Consider the following 17,398-nt stretch of genomic DNA (forward strand, 5'->3'; position numbering starts at 1 on the left):
TATCAACATACATGGGACTATGGGAGGGTCTTAGATTAAATTTAGGTCTACCATTTGGAACATTAGTAATCTAGATCATTTCATAGATATCTAATGCTTAAAATTACAACATCATCCTTCCACATGGAACAACTAGCTTCATAGATTAATAACCCTTTCGCCATAATGTATTGGTCTAAACAGGTTATAACCAACTTATCTTCATGGAAATTTATACCCATCTCTCCTTCCAAATGGCCTGAAAAATTAATGAGCTTTTGTAATCAGTTGGCAATAACCACAACGCAATTATAATCAGGGAAGTGTAGCAGTTCAAGTTCAGAATAGCACATCCTTCTGCCACTGATCTCGAATATAACTACAACAGGCATCACCTGAAGTGCTGCAAGGGTTGTCCTGTCACCTGTGTAGATCATAAACCATTGTTGACGTTGCCTTCAACCTTCTCAATGTTTTACAAAAGTTGATCAACCAATTCACTCAGCTTGCCGGAAAAAAGGAAAGAATTTTCTTCACAAGAGCTTGAGCTTTTTGGCTTTCCTCTTCTTTCCTTTCTTTTTCAGTCTCCTTATCCCCAATTATTATACTCCTCCCTTTAATTGACAGCTCCACAGAAAACCCCTAATTCTATCATTCTACGAGGAACCGAAATACATCAATAACATTTAGAATTTATAGACCTAATAAACGATGGGTGTGCACACCCGTCTAAAGCCTCCAGCTTTCGACAATCACCCAAAGAAATATTGCAGAAGACAAAACTGAAAAAAGAAGATTTGTTGAACGCTCTGATGCCTTAGCTTTGCCATCAGAAAACTGATCACTTGGTGTAGAGAACATCCTCCCATGGGTGACGGTAGAGAGGTTGCTTCAATCTCTTCTGGTCAAAGGTATGCCTGCAATTTCCACACACAAAAAAATGGGGTTAAAGAAAATTACAATGCTGATCTAGCTGTTGCTTGGCAGGCGCCAACACAGAAATCCTAGTGGCTACCTCATGAAGCAAAACAACCAGGAAGTAGACTTAACATAGCAGATACTTCTGGAGTACTATTTTACTCACCCAATGAGACCAATAGAGCGTGCCAACACAAAAAGTCCATTCAGATATCCAATTTCAATGATTTCATCAATCTCCTGCTTGGTGAACATTCCACTGCCAGCAAGAAGATCCAAGAAAAGGGATCCAATCGCACCATCGACATTCAGAACCAGGTTATTTGCCTTTGACAGGGTGTAGGTTTCTACTTGAACAGCATATTCCATGTACTTTACAGCAGGAAAATGTGAGCGTGCAAACTTTTGCAGTAGCTCTACTCTTTGGTCTCTGTTGTCTCCCCTCTTGATTCTATTGCACAAGTAAAAGACAAATTTGAGATCAAACTTGGAAGAAGTTGAAAAATCCAAAATACAGATAATAATTGAAACAAATTGTCTAATTTTAACAGAATTGCTGTACAGTTTAGTAAAAAATTTAAACAGCAGTTTTGATGCCACAACTGCAAACCCTGCAAAGCAACTCGACTAAGACAGAAAATGGGAGAAGCTTTGTACCTGTGTCCAATTCCCGGTACACGAATGCCCTTCTTTTTCATGCCTTCCACAAACTCATAAGGTGAAAGACCCTGAAAAGAAACAGCAAGATGGTAAGATCTAAGGAATCCCAAAACCATTTATGCCACCATACAGCTAGCATTCATTTATCAACCCAACAACAACCATATCAACCCACCCTGTCATAAGCATCCTTGAAGTATCGAGCAGCATCATCAATGGCACCACCAAATCGAGGACCAATGGTCAGCAACCCTGTTTCAGAGACGCATTGAGTTCAAAATCATAATACAAGACAGACCCTGAAAAAGCATCTAAAAGGAAAATAAGTAAACAGAGAAGTCCCGAAGCAAGAAAGTAGGGACAATCAAGTTGTTCATAAATGCAATGAAATGGTTAAATTTACCGGAGACAAGACTGGAAACTAAATCCTTTCCAGCCCTAGCTGTAACTATTGTGTTGTGAGCACCAGAGACACAAGGGCCATGATCCGCACATAACATGATACATATCTAGCAAGAACATACATTGTAGTGAAAATTTTGTTCCACAAAGTCTTTGGTCCATGAAAGAAAAATAAAAAGGGAACAAGAAGGCTAAACTAAATAAAAACTATTAGGGAAAAAGAACGCTGCCTGGTTGCGTGCCCCACCCCCTACAAACTGAAAAATCCCCCCTGGTCGATGCCCCTGTGAGTCCCCTCATTGACCCCCACGCTAGTGCAGGGGCCATATGACATGACCAGACAGCATTCTTCTTCCCTAACTATTATCACACAAACAAATCAGATGACAAGTCCTACCTCAATAAATTGTGTGCAGTAACGGGGAAGACTGCGTTTGAACCACAAAAGAGAGATTACATCACCCACACCATAACCCTGTTCAACAATGGAAGACATTGGCACACCAGCATAACATGGCTCCTCACCTGCAGGCATGACAAAAGAAAATTTTAGTGCAATGGAGTCTCCTGCTTATGCCATCAATTGCTCAAGCAACAAATAGAAAAGTTCAAATCAAACCTCTGTCATCAGATATGGTAGAGATAATATGAGTAGGAGCCCGAACTTTCCCACTTTTAATTGCAGTGTTGAGATCTTCAGGAATCTGAGGGGGTTTAACTTCTTTCACTGGTGCAATCTTCCCCTCTTCAGCCTAAGACATGCAATAGAAAATAAGTTTTGCCCAGCAACGAAAGGAAAAAGAACTCCATCTGGGAGCGTGGTCTATACCAGTGCTCCCATGTGTGTCTCTCTCTCTCCTTCCACTGCGAAAAGACATCCCTCTCCCTTATTTAAAGGGAGGAAAGAGAGACACACACAGGAAGGGCTGGCGTAGGCTGTGCTCCCAGACAGAGAACCACTTCACAAAAACTAAATAGGCATGTTATGGTGAAAGCGTACAAGTTTCTCAAATGTCTCTTTAATCACAGCCTCAAATGCTTCATACGAAGTGGGGACAACAGCTCCTGCTTCCCCTAATGCTTCATTTTTTGCTTGTGCTGACTCCATCTCACCTCCACTTTTGGCACCCTGATTCAGAGAATATAACCCATGATAAGGCAAGCAGTGACTCAAAGTAAAATAGCCCAGGACATACGGATAATGACTCACAGCATGACCAAATTGCACTTCTGACTTGAAGAGCCTTGCACAGGTCCCACTAACCCAGGCGACCACTGGTTTGTTGACCTTCCCCTGTTTTAAGGCGTCAACCAGGGAGTACTCATCACGCCCACCAAGTTCCCCTAGTACAACCATCATTTTGACCTGAACAATATCAGAAAATCAGGTCACAGAGGACAGAAAGAACAGTAAAACTTTCCATGTAGGACTAGATAGCATCACGTAAGAGGTTTTCATTAACAAACCATGCTAACAGAATCCAGAACACGAGTTTGGCTGTAAACTCTTATGGCTTTTCCCTGCTGCCTAATAAAACTCCTATACAGAAATTGCATCTATGAGTATTATATTTTGATCAGGCACCTAATTTGGCCCAGAGTCTATTTTTTTAACCATTAAACCTGTTTAGATATTAAATTAAAATAATTATAGTTGGTCATCAAGGCTGAACAGCTTAGATTTCATCTTCACTTCCTCAGGATAAAGGGTATGAAACCTTAGAAGAAGGCTGTTCCTGCCTCACGAGAAAGTTGGATTAGAATGTTAGGATATATAGCTATAGTAAAGTGTGACAGTTAGGAATTAGGGTAAAATAAAAGTTCAACACAAAAATGTTAATGAGGTTTTCTATATCATGCCTGAAGCAAGAGAAGCTGAACAGATGGCAGACAGCTCTCTCAAACCAATTCTTAAAGAGGAAGTAATTTTATGAACAATGAATTAGGAATTACCTGTGGGATGTTGTTAAACCGTAGGACATGATCCGAGAGGGTTGAGCCTGGGAACACATCTCCTCCGATTGCAATACCTGCAGAAGTTTCAAAATTCATAACACTTGTACCAACCCAAAATCAGCGATTCGGCATACAATGTCGATGCCAGGATTATAAAAGACAAAAAGACAATACAATAAACGTACCTTCATATATTCCATCTGTTACACGTGCAATTGTGTTGTACATTTCATTAGACATGCCACCCTGAAATTACAAAAATAAAAAATAAAAAAACCAGACACACACACACACACACACACATCGAGATTTGATGTTTTCAGAATCACTAAAACCTATCATAAAAAGGCACTCTGGCATGCAATGCAGAACCAGCCGAACATTAGTAAATCATAAATGATACACTAATAGGAATATCCTACTATAGACCATAGTTCAAAATCTCACCGGAATTTCGGTAATTCGGTTTTTTTTTTTTTTTTTTTTTTGTCAAAACGAAATAAGGCACAAATCAATGTGTGCCATATTTCGGTATTTCGGCCAAATTTTCAGTATCTCGCCGAAACGATACATTCCATGCCTTATAAATACAACATTTCGTTGAGACAGTCAAAATTTTGGCGAGATTTCGACTCTGTCTCGGTGGTTTCAGTTCCATTTGCATATTTTGAAGGAAGAACACTCCAAGAAGCCATTAATTAGCCACATCATCACACATTTGACTTCCATTGGACTCCTACAAGAAGATCTACACATTCAAAGCTTAGGAAAAGTAAAGTTCTCTCTCCAAAACCATTTTTGTTTTAAATAGTACATAAATACATGTTGGATGCTTGTAGATTTTTTATATGTTAGACACTAAAGGCTGATCTATGACCTCATGGAGTTGCATAATATATTACTCTAATACTCTAAATATTAGTTAATTAATGTTGATGTATGTTTGATCATCGCTTAAATGCATTATTTATTTGTTTTACTATCATATTATATCTTGTTCTAGCAATGAAGCAGGTAAAATTTCCAAAACAGTTCGAAGGTTGCTGCCAAACAAAAGTGTAACTCTAAAACAATGTCTGTTATAATATTTTTGCATTTTTATGTTCTAAGCATGTTTATTAACCATAAAATAAGCTATCCACCAAGTTTCAGGTCAAAATATGGTCGTTTGACCACAGAAACAATAAACTAAAACAAAAAAACAAAAAAAAAAATTACACCATCTCGACGAAATCTCGCCGAAATTTCGGTATTTCCGTGTTTTTGAACCCACCGAAACGAAACAAAATTTTGAAGCTTGCTATAGACTAATCACTGAATCATGTCCGGTGTAAATCACATCTTCATAGACAGTAACAAAGTGTGAATAGCTTCTTGGACAAAAACAACAACAAAAAACCCAGCCTTATCCCAACTTAATGGGGTCAAGTAGTAAATAGTTTCTCTGACAGTGCCAGTTATTTCCCATTTGTGCGCATTACGATTATATGAATCCAGACAATAGAGAAAACCCCATTCTTCCGCAGAAGACTGGAAGAAATGGAACTCTGAATTTATTAAAAGTTTAAATCACAGTGAATAGTTCCTCAGGAAGTATTTTCTAAGATACTTCAAGTATACTTTAGTTTGAACGCAGTTCAATGTATTGAGAGCAAAATTAAAAATAAAAAAATTCAAAAGCTGCAGAATAGGGAAAACCCCAGAATTAGTACATACCGATTTTGACACAAATCCAACAGATCCAGGACGGTAAAGCTTGCTCTGAATTATATTGTCAATAGTTCCAGCAGTGTCTCCAATCTTAAAGGCCCCAGCTTGAATACCTCCTACGGTGGCCGGACCAATAACAACCTGCACACATATCATTATTAAGATGATATGTATGTTGAAAATGGATAATAATAATAAATTTTGAAGATAGATTAATAACAAGAATACTGCCAACTGGCTGTATGCTCCAAAGAAGCATTGTGTTTTCCCTGCTTGAACCATTTGGATTCAATGATGTAACTCAACTACACATGTAACTAGGCATAAAAGGATCCCCACATGATCCCACTCTCTCACCTTACTGCCTTCCCCCACCCCCAGCCCTTCTTTTTTTTTTTTAAGAAATATTTTTGTGAAGGACAAGAGAAATGACAGTCAAGGGTACAAAACAAAACCCCTGAGCAGTACAGGGCAAATCAAGCCCAAACTGACACACAAAGCAACTGAACAAACCTTATTATTTGCCCTTGCATATGCAATCAACTGCTTGGTATCTGCCTCTGGAACACCTTCAGCTATTATAGCGACAACTCTAATGGTTGGCTGTTTCAAAGCAGCCATGGAGGAAGTAGCAGCACTGCAAACATGACAGAGAAAAATGAAATGACTATGTGGTATACATGGTGAACTAACTAAAGCATGTTAACACAAGAATAAGCACTGACCTTCTAAAAGATGCATAATTGATAAATACATCAGCAGTTGGATGTGCGGCACAAGCTGCTTCAACACTGCACAAAGTAACAGAAGAGCTGAAGACTTTGATTTCAAAGAATGCATAAGAAATGAGTTCCAAAAAAAAATGTGTTCAGATTTAATAAAACAAGATCTTAACGAAGTAGCAGTTTCATAGTTGTCACAAAGTCTAGGCGACCCAAGGCATTGGAGGGGGCCTAGACGCAAAGCGACACCAATAAGATAACCAAGGCATCCAAGGTGACGGGACACCGAGGCGATGCCTTGATATCTATGATGACCTCTAATTACATCATTAGTCATGACCATCATCAGGAACATGTTGATTAGCTCGTCCAAAATGTGGTAACTAAAAAAAATGGAGTATGAATTTATGTTGATAAAAAATTGTAGCTAAAATGCTAGACACAATCTTATGGAGGCAAAGATCCATCACGCCTACATCTGGAACTCCAAAAGGAAAACAAATATACTGTCTGGGCTTCTAAGCCACATGCACCTCTCAATTCCCATTATCATTTCAAAAAAGAAACATTTAGCTATTATTCACGGCAGCAGACCCAGCATCAAAATAGGTCCTTTATTTGAGAACCATGTTTACTACCTTTCCAGAATTTTCATAGTTCAAGTATGAAGCAAGAGATTCAGAACAAAAGAGGGAACGCACGTTGAATGTACAGATATGGCAATTTCCTCTTGACCAAAAAAGAGTTTCTGGAATCCTTCGGACCCCGGGTTAATAATCCCAGCAACAGAAGGTGTTTCCCGTCCTGGATTAAGAGACAAAATGTTTGATTAACATGACATACAGTCCACCAAAGATAGTAATCATTTATCAAGATGCAACAACTACATCAACTCCTTAACCAAGAAGAAGAAAAGTAAAACACACCGCAAAGAAAGTCAAAATCAAGCATTCGTTGGATGGGAAGTTGCTTGTAGTTGTAGAACAATGCTTGGGTAGTTCGGGAGAATAGCTGTCCCGTAGCCATGATGTGCAAAGGCACTTAAAGAGACCTGCCAATAAATGAAATATTAGTTTTGTTGTTGAGGAACAGCAGGTTACAGAAGGGTTCAAACGAAGCAAGTAAATGGGAAAAAATTATACAAAAGGGTCCAAGAGACATAAATAACAAGGGAAAAATAGCATTGTAGTAGTTTCTACAACATGGGAACTACCTGTTTTCACTAGGTGGCACCAGAGGAAGGGATGCTTCTCTTCTATGTAATTCAAAAGTAATGATACTTTATTTCTCACTGTCAAAAGTTAAGTAACTTCACTTGATTTCTAGTGTTTTCACTATGCCATCACATAAGCAAAACGCTTGACTAACATTATTCAAATTTAACATATGGTCCTCGAGTAAACAGTACAGCATAATGAGATGAGAAGGAATGGATAAATCTAAAGAAATTGATAGTAAATTGCACAAAGAGACCTTCCTTGAATCTCGTGCTCTTTGACAGCAAAAAACTAGCATCTGAGCTTATGTGACCATTGATTACATCAGCTATGAAATTTTGAATAGAAAATTACACTTAATGTTAGTATATTAGACAGATACCATTCCAAGAGGCAATCCCCAAGAAAACCAGAGCAAGCGTCTCCATTAAAGTTCTTATATGTAAAGAAGAAATCCTGTATTATCCCAATTCTAGAAACCAAATTTAGAAAAAGTTTCACCATTCCTAATTAACAAGTAAGAATTCAACAATTTTTTATCAAGGATACCGATTCTTCAGAATAAGAAAAAAACCGATTCTCCTACAATAAATCTCAGGGGATAAAAAATCAGAGTCTACAAAACTACGCTCCTGCTCCCTGCAGCTAAGATACACAGTATTAAAAGTAATAGTAGATCACACGGTATCAGCAGATCAAATGAAATAGGCGTGTTTCACGTATAATGGCCGATTGACACTATAAACTCCAATCGAATTTCGAATTCATGAAAAATTGCTACAAAGCAATAGATTTTGTCACTTGGAACTCCAATTTCAAAGCAATAACCAAATCCCGCGCAAAAGCGTACAGTAAAATAGAGGGGAAATGTTCACGGGAGCAACTGAATCAAAACATTTCACAAATCGAGCTCCAACACAATAAAGGAACAATAATTGACCAGATCTCGCACCAAAAACCTTGACAGAAACTGAAAATTAATATGTACGTCAACGAGAGTCATTAGAGAACTCCGAAATTTACCTGAAATCGAAGATGGTTGTCGCCTCGTATGTTCCGACCAAGAACTAAAGAGAGAAATGCAGGAATCTCGGAAGAATGGGAGAGGAATTATATTGACAAAAAATGACGAGGGGAAACGAGAACCCAGAGTTGGAAGGAAAAAAGAATAAAAAGAGTCAGCTACCTCTCAAAAGCTCTGGCGAGAGGAAGAGGTGATCACGTGGCGCAGGTTAGTTAGCTGAGATCGAAGAAAGAGAGTGAGCATTTGGTGATAGTGGTGGGCTGGTGGTGGTTACTGGTTAGGTAGACGTAGATCCCAAGCAAAAGGTGGGCGCCTCCGTCCATGCCCTGCTGCGCTGGTCGGCTGGTCTTTGGTAGTTTGAAATTCAAAGCTGAAGAAACGTCTTTCAAACAATCTGATCGAACCATCGTAGCAACTTTGAAAATGCAATGAACCTGAACCAGGGAATTAATGCTTATAGATAATGTTTTCAACATCGGTATTCGGTCCCACTACAGTACATGAGTGGCGAGGGATATAGTTGAAATCAATAAGGATTATCATTTTTTCTTTTTATTTTTATCTATTTAATAAAAATCATTGATGAAAATTATTTTTTTTATCAAAACATAAAAATATTTTGGTAATTATTTGACAAAAATTATTTTTTGTGAGAAAATTTTGGTATCTCTATGTGTAAAATAATTTTTTAAATAAATGGGTGAAGAGATCCTTTTCACCATCTTTCTTATAACTCTTTCTCCACTTTAGACTGGAAAAGAAGGGGTAAGAAGATTGGATTTTTAATTATAAAACAAATGATTACTTTACCCTTCCATATAGAACCTTTAAGCACATGCTCATTAAAGTCTAGTGCAAAAATAACTAAAAATCATTTTTGGCCAAAACATAAATGACTCTTGATCTTTTTTTTGGTTTTTGTATTTTGCCATTTTTTTAAAATAGAAACAAGCTCCATAAATGATACCAAATGCAGCCAAAATCATTTTTGTGAACAAAAATCAAAAAGAAAAATGATACCAAATAAAGCCCTTGGATAACAATATATCTGTATTATTATTTCTCCACATATATTGTTGTTTGGTTTCTCCATTAATTTGCACATAAGTGGTACCCCCAGGTGGCCTTGATCGCCCACAATGAACAGATCAATATGGGTGGGGGGAAACTCGATCCTAATTTGAAAAATAAAAATTCAAAATCAATATAAAAAAAAAAAAAAAGTTTTCCTGAAATATATAGGTTGTTGTTCGATGGACACCTCGTCGAGGTCAACTTAGTACTATTACTCGACAATTTGTAGCCCGTTTACAACTGAAGCCTGATTAAGGATTTTTTTTTGTTAACCAAGATGTCCGAGCCAGTTGGGTACAGAATAAATAAGAAAATACACACACTCACACAATGCGTACTATAGGGTTCAATCCCATGACCTCCTCCCCTGGGCGGTGGCTCCACAAGCCAAAGCTACTACCACTAGGCTATCCTAGTGTTCGTAAGCCTAATTATGGATTGATGTATGTGCTTCGATAATATCCATTATGATTATATATAATTATTTAATAACTTAGGCTTGAAATAAATTTTTATATATTATATGTTTATTTATATTCTCATCTAATAGAATGATTGTGCATTAGAAGAAAGAATGATACCCGATAGTGTGTACTTACATCAAGACACAGTGGGTGCGAAAAGACTTCATTGCCCCGCACTAAATATGCTCTCACACACTCTCCCACTAGCCATGGGCACTGATGCGTACATGCACTATCAAGTGGAGTTTCTCTTCCCCTATTTTTATATTATTTTATGGAAAAAAGAAAAAAAAAAAAAGAAGTCTGAAAAGGTAGTATGGCCTCTTTGCCTAGACACATGGAGCAAAATGACCACCCCTCTTCCAATGAAAATCATGCCATTGTTGATGCTTTTGCATATCTTACCATTGGTCCTCACATTAGCATAGGGGTCATGCTGCCTTTTAGAAAACCATCTCCCTATTTTTATTTACATTTATAAACTAAACGGATATTCATATAACAATGGAAGGTGAAATTTTCGTAAATTCAAGACAACTTTGAGCCATCCATTTTTATACATCTTTAAAGGAAAAAAAATAAGACTAAAAAGCTGGGTGGCCTTTACACCCATACACATTGAAGGGCAAAATGACTGCCCCTCCCCATGAAAAACGAAAAATCCTACCGTTATTAATACTTCCACATGTGCTCATATTAGTCTTCGCATTATGCAGTAGCCATGCTGTTGCCTTTTAGGTAACCCTCTCCCATTTTTCAATCTCAATTGTTTCCACTTAGAGTTGGGAAACTTTACTGATGCACATGTATAGTCTATAAAGGTATGCAACCCATCCCAATATAAAAGAGGCATTTGATTGAATTAAACTCTGAAATTTGACATATGACTAACCTAGACCATATGCTCTCAATCCTAGTCAAAATAATATACATTTTTTTTCCCATGACCTCTTAAGAACCTCCGACATATTGGCAAGGCATCAACCAACTAAACAAGCAATTGTCTTCAAACAAAAGACCTTAGTGATAAAAATAATTCCCCTAAATTAAAATATGCAGTTAGATATTTGTATCATGTTAGAATTCAGATGCTCATGCTTGGAGATGCATCTGATCCTTGAGATGCTCATGTCTGGAGCCTACAGTCTGCACTGAGCTTTTAGCACAGCACCCCAAAGGCCATCAAAGTCTAAGGCTATGTTTGGTAGCCAAAAGAAGAAAAGAAAAGAAAAGAAAAGAAAAAGAATCTAGAGAAGAAAAAAGAAGAAATGGTGAGAAAATAAAAAGAATATATATGTTTGGTTACCAAGAGAAGAAAATAAAATAAAATAAAGAATTTGAATTTTAAGAGAGAAATAGACACAGAGAAAATTATTGTGTAATCATTCAATTTTTGTCTTATTATATTTTCATATTTTCTCATGTTTTCTTGTGTTTTTGGTAAGAAAATTTTTGAGTGAGCAAAAAAAAATTTCACAATTCCCAAGAAAAATTTTGAATTTGAAAAGGAAAATCTTCTCATGGGTGAAGACATATCAAAGTGCAAAGAAAACTTCTTAACCCAAGAAAAAAAGTACAAAAATTATACTTTTTTCTCTTCTCTTCTCTTCGCTTGGCTACCAAACACAACCTAAATTCTTGGGCCATGATGTTTGACTGATTAGCATAAAAGGACATATCGCCATCTTCTTCCCTCACTTGTGTTTTGTCCAAAACTGCCCCCGCCGCCACCCGCCGACATCCTCTCCTATGAGGACCATACAGATCTTTGTTATCCATGATAACGACTTCTCACGCACATAAATTTGATTGCTTATCTCACTTTTACAGAACCACTCTCTCATGTTTCATAGGAGTCCATTCCCCATTAAAGGGATAAAAACAAAGCTTTTGTTACGAGATCTCATCCTGAGTTCCTAGAATAGAGTGGAGAATATGCCTCATTATGGATAGTGACTAAAGCACATTCCAACAAAAATCGCTCCATAATGCATTCTGACAATACATACCAAACACAACCTAAGACCCAGATGATGCGAAGATTTCACTTCTTCCACAGGATTTGAAACAAATATTGGTTGAAACCATTAACAATTTCAACCCTGACTTGCAATCACAATTTTGCCAAGGTTTCATTAAATTACAGATAACACATTGAGAACCTACAAAAGCTAGGGCAAATAGCTTCAAATAATTACAAAGGAAGAATTTGCTAATTACAAAGGAAGTATTTGCAAGTCAGAGAGTTGATTTAACCTAGTCTTTTCCAGGTTTGTTCTGTCATCATGAAGAATCAGGACCTTAAGAGTCCCAGATTCCCTTAACCATGCAGCTACAACAGCTCCTGTTGATATAAACCGCCCGATATTGCACTTGGCCACATGGAAAGGAGCACCAATGCCTCTAAGAAGTGCCCCAATAGCACCTCTGAGAGTGCCATCACCAGCTACTTTGCTGTGTTTCCCCCACCCTGTCAAAATGCTACACACAAACAAGATCTTTAAATTTCAAATCATGGAAGATACACTGCCAGTGGAATAGATCAATAGAGAGAACATTGCGGCCTCTTGACTGTTCTGATTGGTAAATTATCAAGACAATCAATGCATACCTTACTAACTTTGGCAACTCATGACCTTCAAAAACGATAGAACGTATATTAAGCAGCCAGGCATGAAGCATTGCTTGAGCAGCACCAGAAGACATCAGATGCAAATCCAAGCATGAGTCACACCACGCATTCTCCCATACATGGCGGCGTTTCCCTTCGAGCACAACCAACTGGGCCCCTTGTTTCTACAAGATAATTAAATAGGACAATAAGAGCAGCTTTAGAGCTGTGTTTGACATGCAAGGCTTACGACCATATCAAGGTAAGGGAAGCTGGATTAGATCCCAGAATTTTGTTTCTTTATTCCCTTTTCTTTTTTGTTTTTTTTTTTTTTGGGGGGTGGGGGGGTGTGTTAGATGACAACAAGAATGCATTAACCAATGGCATGATTTTACTTAAGGGAAGACTAACACTCAGAAGACCAACACTAAGAGCCAAAGAGTGAACTATAATGAGCCTAGACAAAATGTAAGAGGAACAATGGTTGATTGTAGATGGTCAATGCCCTCATGGTTTTGCCATCTCTCTCCCATGTAAGTCGCATCCTAAAGAGTGTCTACAGAAAAATATGCTTTGATTAGATGATTAACTATTTTATGAATTATTTTTTGTGTTTCATGAACTGTATTCCAAGCCAAAGCAGATGTACACAAGTTATAGAACCAGTCATTTCAAAAGTGCAGTGGTATAAAAATGAGGAACATTATACTGTGTAACAATCATGCACAAACTAGAGATACCTGACCAAAGTGCCACAGCATGTCAGTTAGAGCATTATAAAAGGCAGATGCTGTAGAGGAGTCCATGCGCTTCACTTCGTCAAAGAGAGATTGAGCTTGAACCCATATTTTATCCCGACAACCCATGAGAAGCCCATGTGCAACACCATATACTTGGTTATCGAACAACCGTAATTCTTCTAACAAAATTGAAGCGTCTTCAAAAGAATTGCAACGGCTGGCACAGAGAGGAAATAAAATATGAGTGCATGACATACCATAGGTGCAGGATTAGGTATATATGACTTCCATGACTTGGAGGCATAGGGAAAACAAAATCAAATGTACAATGAAACACGGTAAACAAATGCACACCTCACAAATTAAAATTTTAAAATATCATCAGATGAACTGTAAGGAGAGAACCAAAGTCTAAGTCAAAAAGCCAACAACTTCTTTAAGGTGCAGAATATTGAAAGTAATCAAATATTTACTGCAGTTGTTACTACTTGTATCATTGGAATAAATACATGACTTTAGAATAGTGCTGGTCCTCTATTCCTCCTTCTCTGTCCTCCAGATCTAAGTTTTGTGCCATAATGGTTTCTTCTGTTATTGTGGTTTCAACCAGGAACCCCCAAAAAGCAGGAGACTCACACCATGTTCACAGCTTAGTTAAGTCAAGATGAGATGATCAACGAGACCACTTATTTTTGCAGTTGCCACCCTGGACATGGCTTGGTCGGTCCTTCATTTATTTATGGAGACTCGGAAGAAGACCTTGGTGTGTTAAGACAATCGATTTCTTTTATGATAATGGGATTATAAGAAATAAATTCCATGGATTCCAGCTGTCTCACAATTAGAGGAAGCATAAACTCCACCCGCCATCGAGATGATTAATGCTAGAAGTGCTTGCCCATTTCATTGATATAACTAGCTTTACTAGTTCAAGGGTAGATACTGTAATTTCTCACTACTTGTTTGACACGAGAAAAAAGAAGATATTCTCATTAAAATGATTTTTCAAAGTCTACATGCTACCTTTGGCGGTTTATATAGTTTAGGGACTCCAAAACCCTATATCATCTTGGGATTTTTGTTAGGTGGCTCACATTAGTAGAAAACCAAAGCTATGGTTGAAAGTTACTGATCCTCCAGCTCTTTAGTCTAGATCAAAATCAAACCTTCCAATGTTACATAAATCAGCAAAGCAAAAGTAGTTCAAAGAATAATAGATAGATGGCAGAATTCTAAGCTGAACTTGCAAGATGTTTGAGTATGGTAGCATACATTATAGTGCTAGTTCAAGGAGCTTGACACCCCCCCCCCTTTTTTTTTTCGTGGGTGGAAGGGGCAGAGGTTCATGAAATTCACAGTAGCATGCGATGCAACTATGACACTGGAATCACAGTTCAATCTCTAAATGCGGTAAGAATTAACATGTAATAATAAGAGATGCAAAAGTTTGTAAAGAAAGATTTACCTGCAAGCATTTAGGATGGCAGAAAAGGTGACAACATTTGGTTTTATATCTAGTTCATGCATCTTATGAAGAAGACCCAAGATACATAAGATCTCCTGAGACTTTCGATTTGAATCTTCCTTGGAAGGATGCACTTTTTCAGCTACTAAATGCCCAAAAAATTTCAGAACCTGGTTATCCTCCACTATATGTTCTCCCATGATTTCAGTATTACCCTCAATATCTGGATAAATTAAAGATTTAGCCTTTGTTTCATTCATTCCATCAGTTGCATCCTCCTCAAACTTTGCAGTTGCTGACCTACCAAAGGCATCAATTATTGAATTGTAAGTAACGACATTAGGCCAAATCCCTTCTCTCGTCATCTCCTCAAGCAGGGACATGGCCGACTTCACCAATCCATTCTTACACAAGGCATCAATCAATGCACTGTACAAAACAACATCTGCCTTCAAGCCTGCCTGCTTAAACTCTCTGAAAAATTCCATTGCCTCTTTATATAGACCACCTTTGGAGTATGCATCAATCAATGTAGAGTAAGTCAAAACGTTAGGAGAAATGCGTTCTGCCTTCATCTCTTCAAACAATTTTTTAAGTTCTTCGTACTTCCCTTGTTTCCCATATCCACCCAGAAGTGCATTGTAAGTAACAGCATCTTTCTTAATCCCCGACATTTGCATCTCCTTGCACACAGACAAAGCTTCCTCAAACCTACCAAGCTTTGCATAAATGGAAAGCAGTGTGTTATATGAAACTCGATCCAACCCAATGCCAAGGTGTTTCATCTCATTAAATAAATTCAGTGCTTCATCTAATCTTCCAGACTTGGCATACCCATCAATCAAAGTGCTGTAAGTCACCACATTAGGCACGACATTCTTCTTGGAAATTTCTGACAATATCTCATAAGCCAAATCCATCTGCCCACCTTTACAAACTGCATCCAAAAGCGTATTATATGTGAAAATATCCCGATCAATGCCCCTAAAAGCCATATCACTGAACATGTTCATTGCCTCCTGCCACAACCCACCTCGACTACAAACAGCAAGAAGGGAATTAAAGGTGATCCGGTCGGGTTGAACCCCGATGGCCACCATCTCATCGAATATTTTCACCGTCTGATAAAAATCTACACCTCCTTTCCCACAAGCATCAATCAGAGCATTGTAGGTGACCAAGTTAGGCTTCAGACCAGATTCCTTCATCGACTCAAACACATTAATGGCTTCCTCGCAAAACCCACTTCGGCCATACGCACTAATCAAAGCCGAATATGCATAAACAGTATTACCATAGCCCTCAACGTTGGCCGTCTCAAACACTCTCTTGGCAAGATCAACCCGCCCCAACCTACCAAGAGTACTAATCATGGCACTCGCCAGTTTACCCTGTTCGTACCGTTTCCGCTCTCTCCGGACTGCGAACTCGAAGCATCGAATAGCCATGGAGCACTCCCCACGATTGCCTAGCTCCCGAAGCAAAAAGCCGTAATCTTCCGAACCAGATAGCTTGGATTCAAAGCTCAGGAGAACAGATTCAAACGCCTTATCATTACCAGCAAAGTGGATAGCTTGTTGCAGAGCTTCCTCGGCAACAGAGGTATGTCGGCTACCCATAGCGGTCTTGGGGCGGCCAAAGTGCATCTTAGAAACAAAACGGGTAGAGCGCCGGCCACGGAAGTCGGGGCCAAGTTCAGTGGAAGGAGGAAGAGTAGAGAGGGATGGGAAACTAGGGTTACCTGGTTTTGCTGCATTTCGGGGAGAGGGAGAAGAGGAGGAGGCGACATAGACCTTGTGGAAGCTCCAACGATGGTTTTGATGGTGGTTGTGAGGAGGGTTTTGGACGATGTGGTGGTTTTGGTAGGGTTTGGATGAAGTGAGAGAGCAGTGAGGTGGGGTTGAAGAAGCCATACAGATTTTCAAGGAGACTTCAAAGAGAAGAAAGAAAAAAGAGACCTCAAACGTCACTGGAAACTTTCCATTTCCAGCTCAGAATCTTACGAGAGAGAGAGAGAGTGTGGGTTGTATCCATAATTATCCAGACAATGATATTGCACTTTCAAAATCTGATCTTACACTTGCATAGAGATTCATCCATGTATGAGTAGTGAGTAGCAAGCACTGTAGGTTGAGAGGTGAGTTGTCCAACCCAGAACCAAACCAGTGTGGTTCAATTTTGATCCAGAATGTATTCGTTTTGAGTCCTATTTTAGGTATGTTACACTCTGCCTATAATTACCGAAACTCCTAAGTGTAAGGGAGTATCAGACAAAAATTTAAGGTAGAGGAGTTTCAATAATTATAGACTGAGTGGAGGGAGATAATAAATTTAAGGTAGATGTTTGATTCAATTTTGTAACCTTAAAATAAAAAAAATAAAAAATAAAAAAAAACCTGATTCATGATCATGGTTTCAAGTATTGATATCAGTATAATATTTGGCCATATCGTATG

The 17,398-nt window shown here is 38.3% G+C and overlaps 2 protein-coding genes across 3 annotated transcripts; both read right to left on the bottom strand.

Annotated features, from left to right (window-relative positions):
* Positions 1-53: 53 nt before the first annotated feature.
* Positions 54-9,004, bottom strand: LOC122068954 (ATP-citrate synthase beta chain protein 2-like). 2 transcript variants are annotated; one of them, XM_042632864.1, is made up of 17 exons: positions 8,588-9,004; positions 7,274-7,398; positions 7,049-7,151; positions 6,351-6,416; positions 6,139-6,262; positions 5,632-5,766; positions 4,101-4,161; positions 3,913-3,989; positions 3,170-3,325; positions 2,960-3,088; positions 2,579-2,711; positions 2,357-2,484; positions 1,961-2,066; positions 1,733-1,809; positions 1,555-1,625; positions 1,064-1,348; positions 54-896 (listed from the first exon to the last, which is right to left on the bottom strand). In XM_042632864.1, exons 2-17 carry the CDS (start codon positions 7,371-7,373, stop codon positions 821-823), a joined length of 1,827 nt encoding a protein of 608 aa, XP_042488798.1. In that variant the 5' UTR covers positions 7,374-7,398; positions 8,588-9,004; the 3' UTR covers positions 54-820. The 2 variants fall into 2 exon arrangements, with proteins under 2 accessions (XP_042488798.1, XP_042488806.1); XM_042632872.1 differs by lacking the exon at positions 8,588-9,004 and adding an exon at positions 7,561-7,638.
* A 3,153-nt stretch (positions 9,005-12,157) lies between these two features.
* LOC122072018 (pentatricopeptide repeat-containing protein At2g31400, chloroplastic-like) lies at positions 12,158-17,022 on the bottom strand. The gene is made up of 4 exons (XM_042636530.1): positions 14,943-17,022; positions 13,478-13,694; positions 12,738-12,922; positions 12,158-12,607 (listed from the first exon to the last, which is right to left on the bottom strand). The coding sequence occupies exons 1-4, from the start codon at positions 16,853-16,855 to the stop codon at positions 12,343-12,345; spliced, it is 2,580 nt and encodes an 859-aa protein (XP_042492464.1). The 5' UTR covers positions 16,856-17,022; the 3' UTR covers positions 12,158-12,342.
* Positions 17,023-17,398: the final 376 nt, after the last annotated feature.

This window comes from Macadamia integrifolia, chromosome 2 (genome assembly GCF_013358625.1).
Source record: "Macadamia integrifolia cultivar HAES 741 chromosome 2, SCU_Mint_v3, whole genome shotgun sequence".
NCBI classification, from domain to species: Eukaryota; Viridiplantae; Streptophyta; class Magnoliopsida; order Proteales; family Proteaceae; genus Macadamia; species Macadamia integrifolia.

Bases quoted from the DNA above. Each gene is read 5' to 3' on its own strand.
- LOC122068954 (XM_042632864.1), bottom strand. From the start codon at position 7,373: ATGGCTACGGGACAGCTATTCTCCCGAACTACCCAAGCATTGTTCTAC. The intron at 7,152-7,273 runs GTGTGTTTTACT...CTCTTAATCCAG, and splicing joins TGATTTTGACTTTCTTTGCG to GACGGGAAACACCTTCTGTT. The intron at 4,162-5,631 runs GTATGTACTAAT...TTGTAATTTCAG, and splicing joins TTGGATTTGTGTCAAAATCG to GGTGGCATGTCTAATGAAAT.
- LOC122072018 (XM_042636530.1), bottom strand. From the start codon at position 16,855: ATGGCTTCTTCAACCCCACCTCACTGCTCTCTCACTTCATCCAAACCC. The intron at 13,695-14,942 runs GTAAATCTTTCT...TCTCTGTGCCAG, and splicing joins GCCATCCTAAATGCTTGCAG to CCGTTGCAATTCTTTTGAAG. The intron at 12,608-12,737 runs GTATGCATTGAT...GTTTGTGTGTAG, and splicing joins GAGTTGCCAAAGTTAGTAAG to CATTTTGACAGGGTGGGGGA.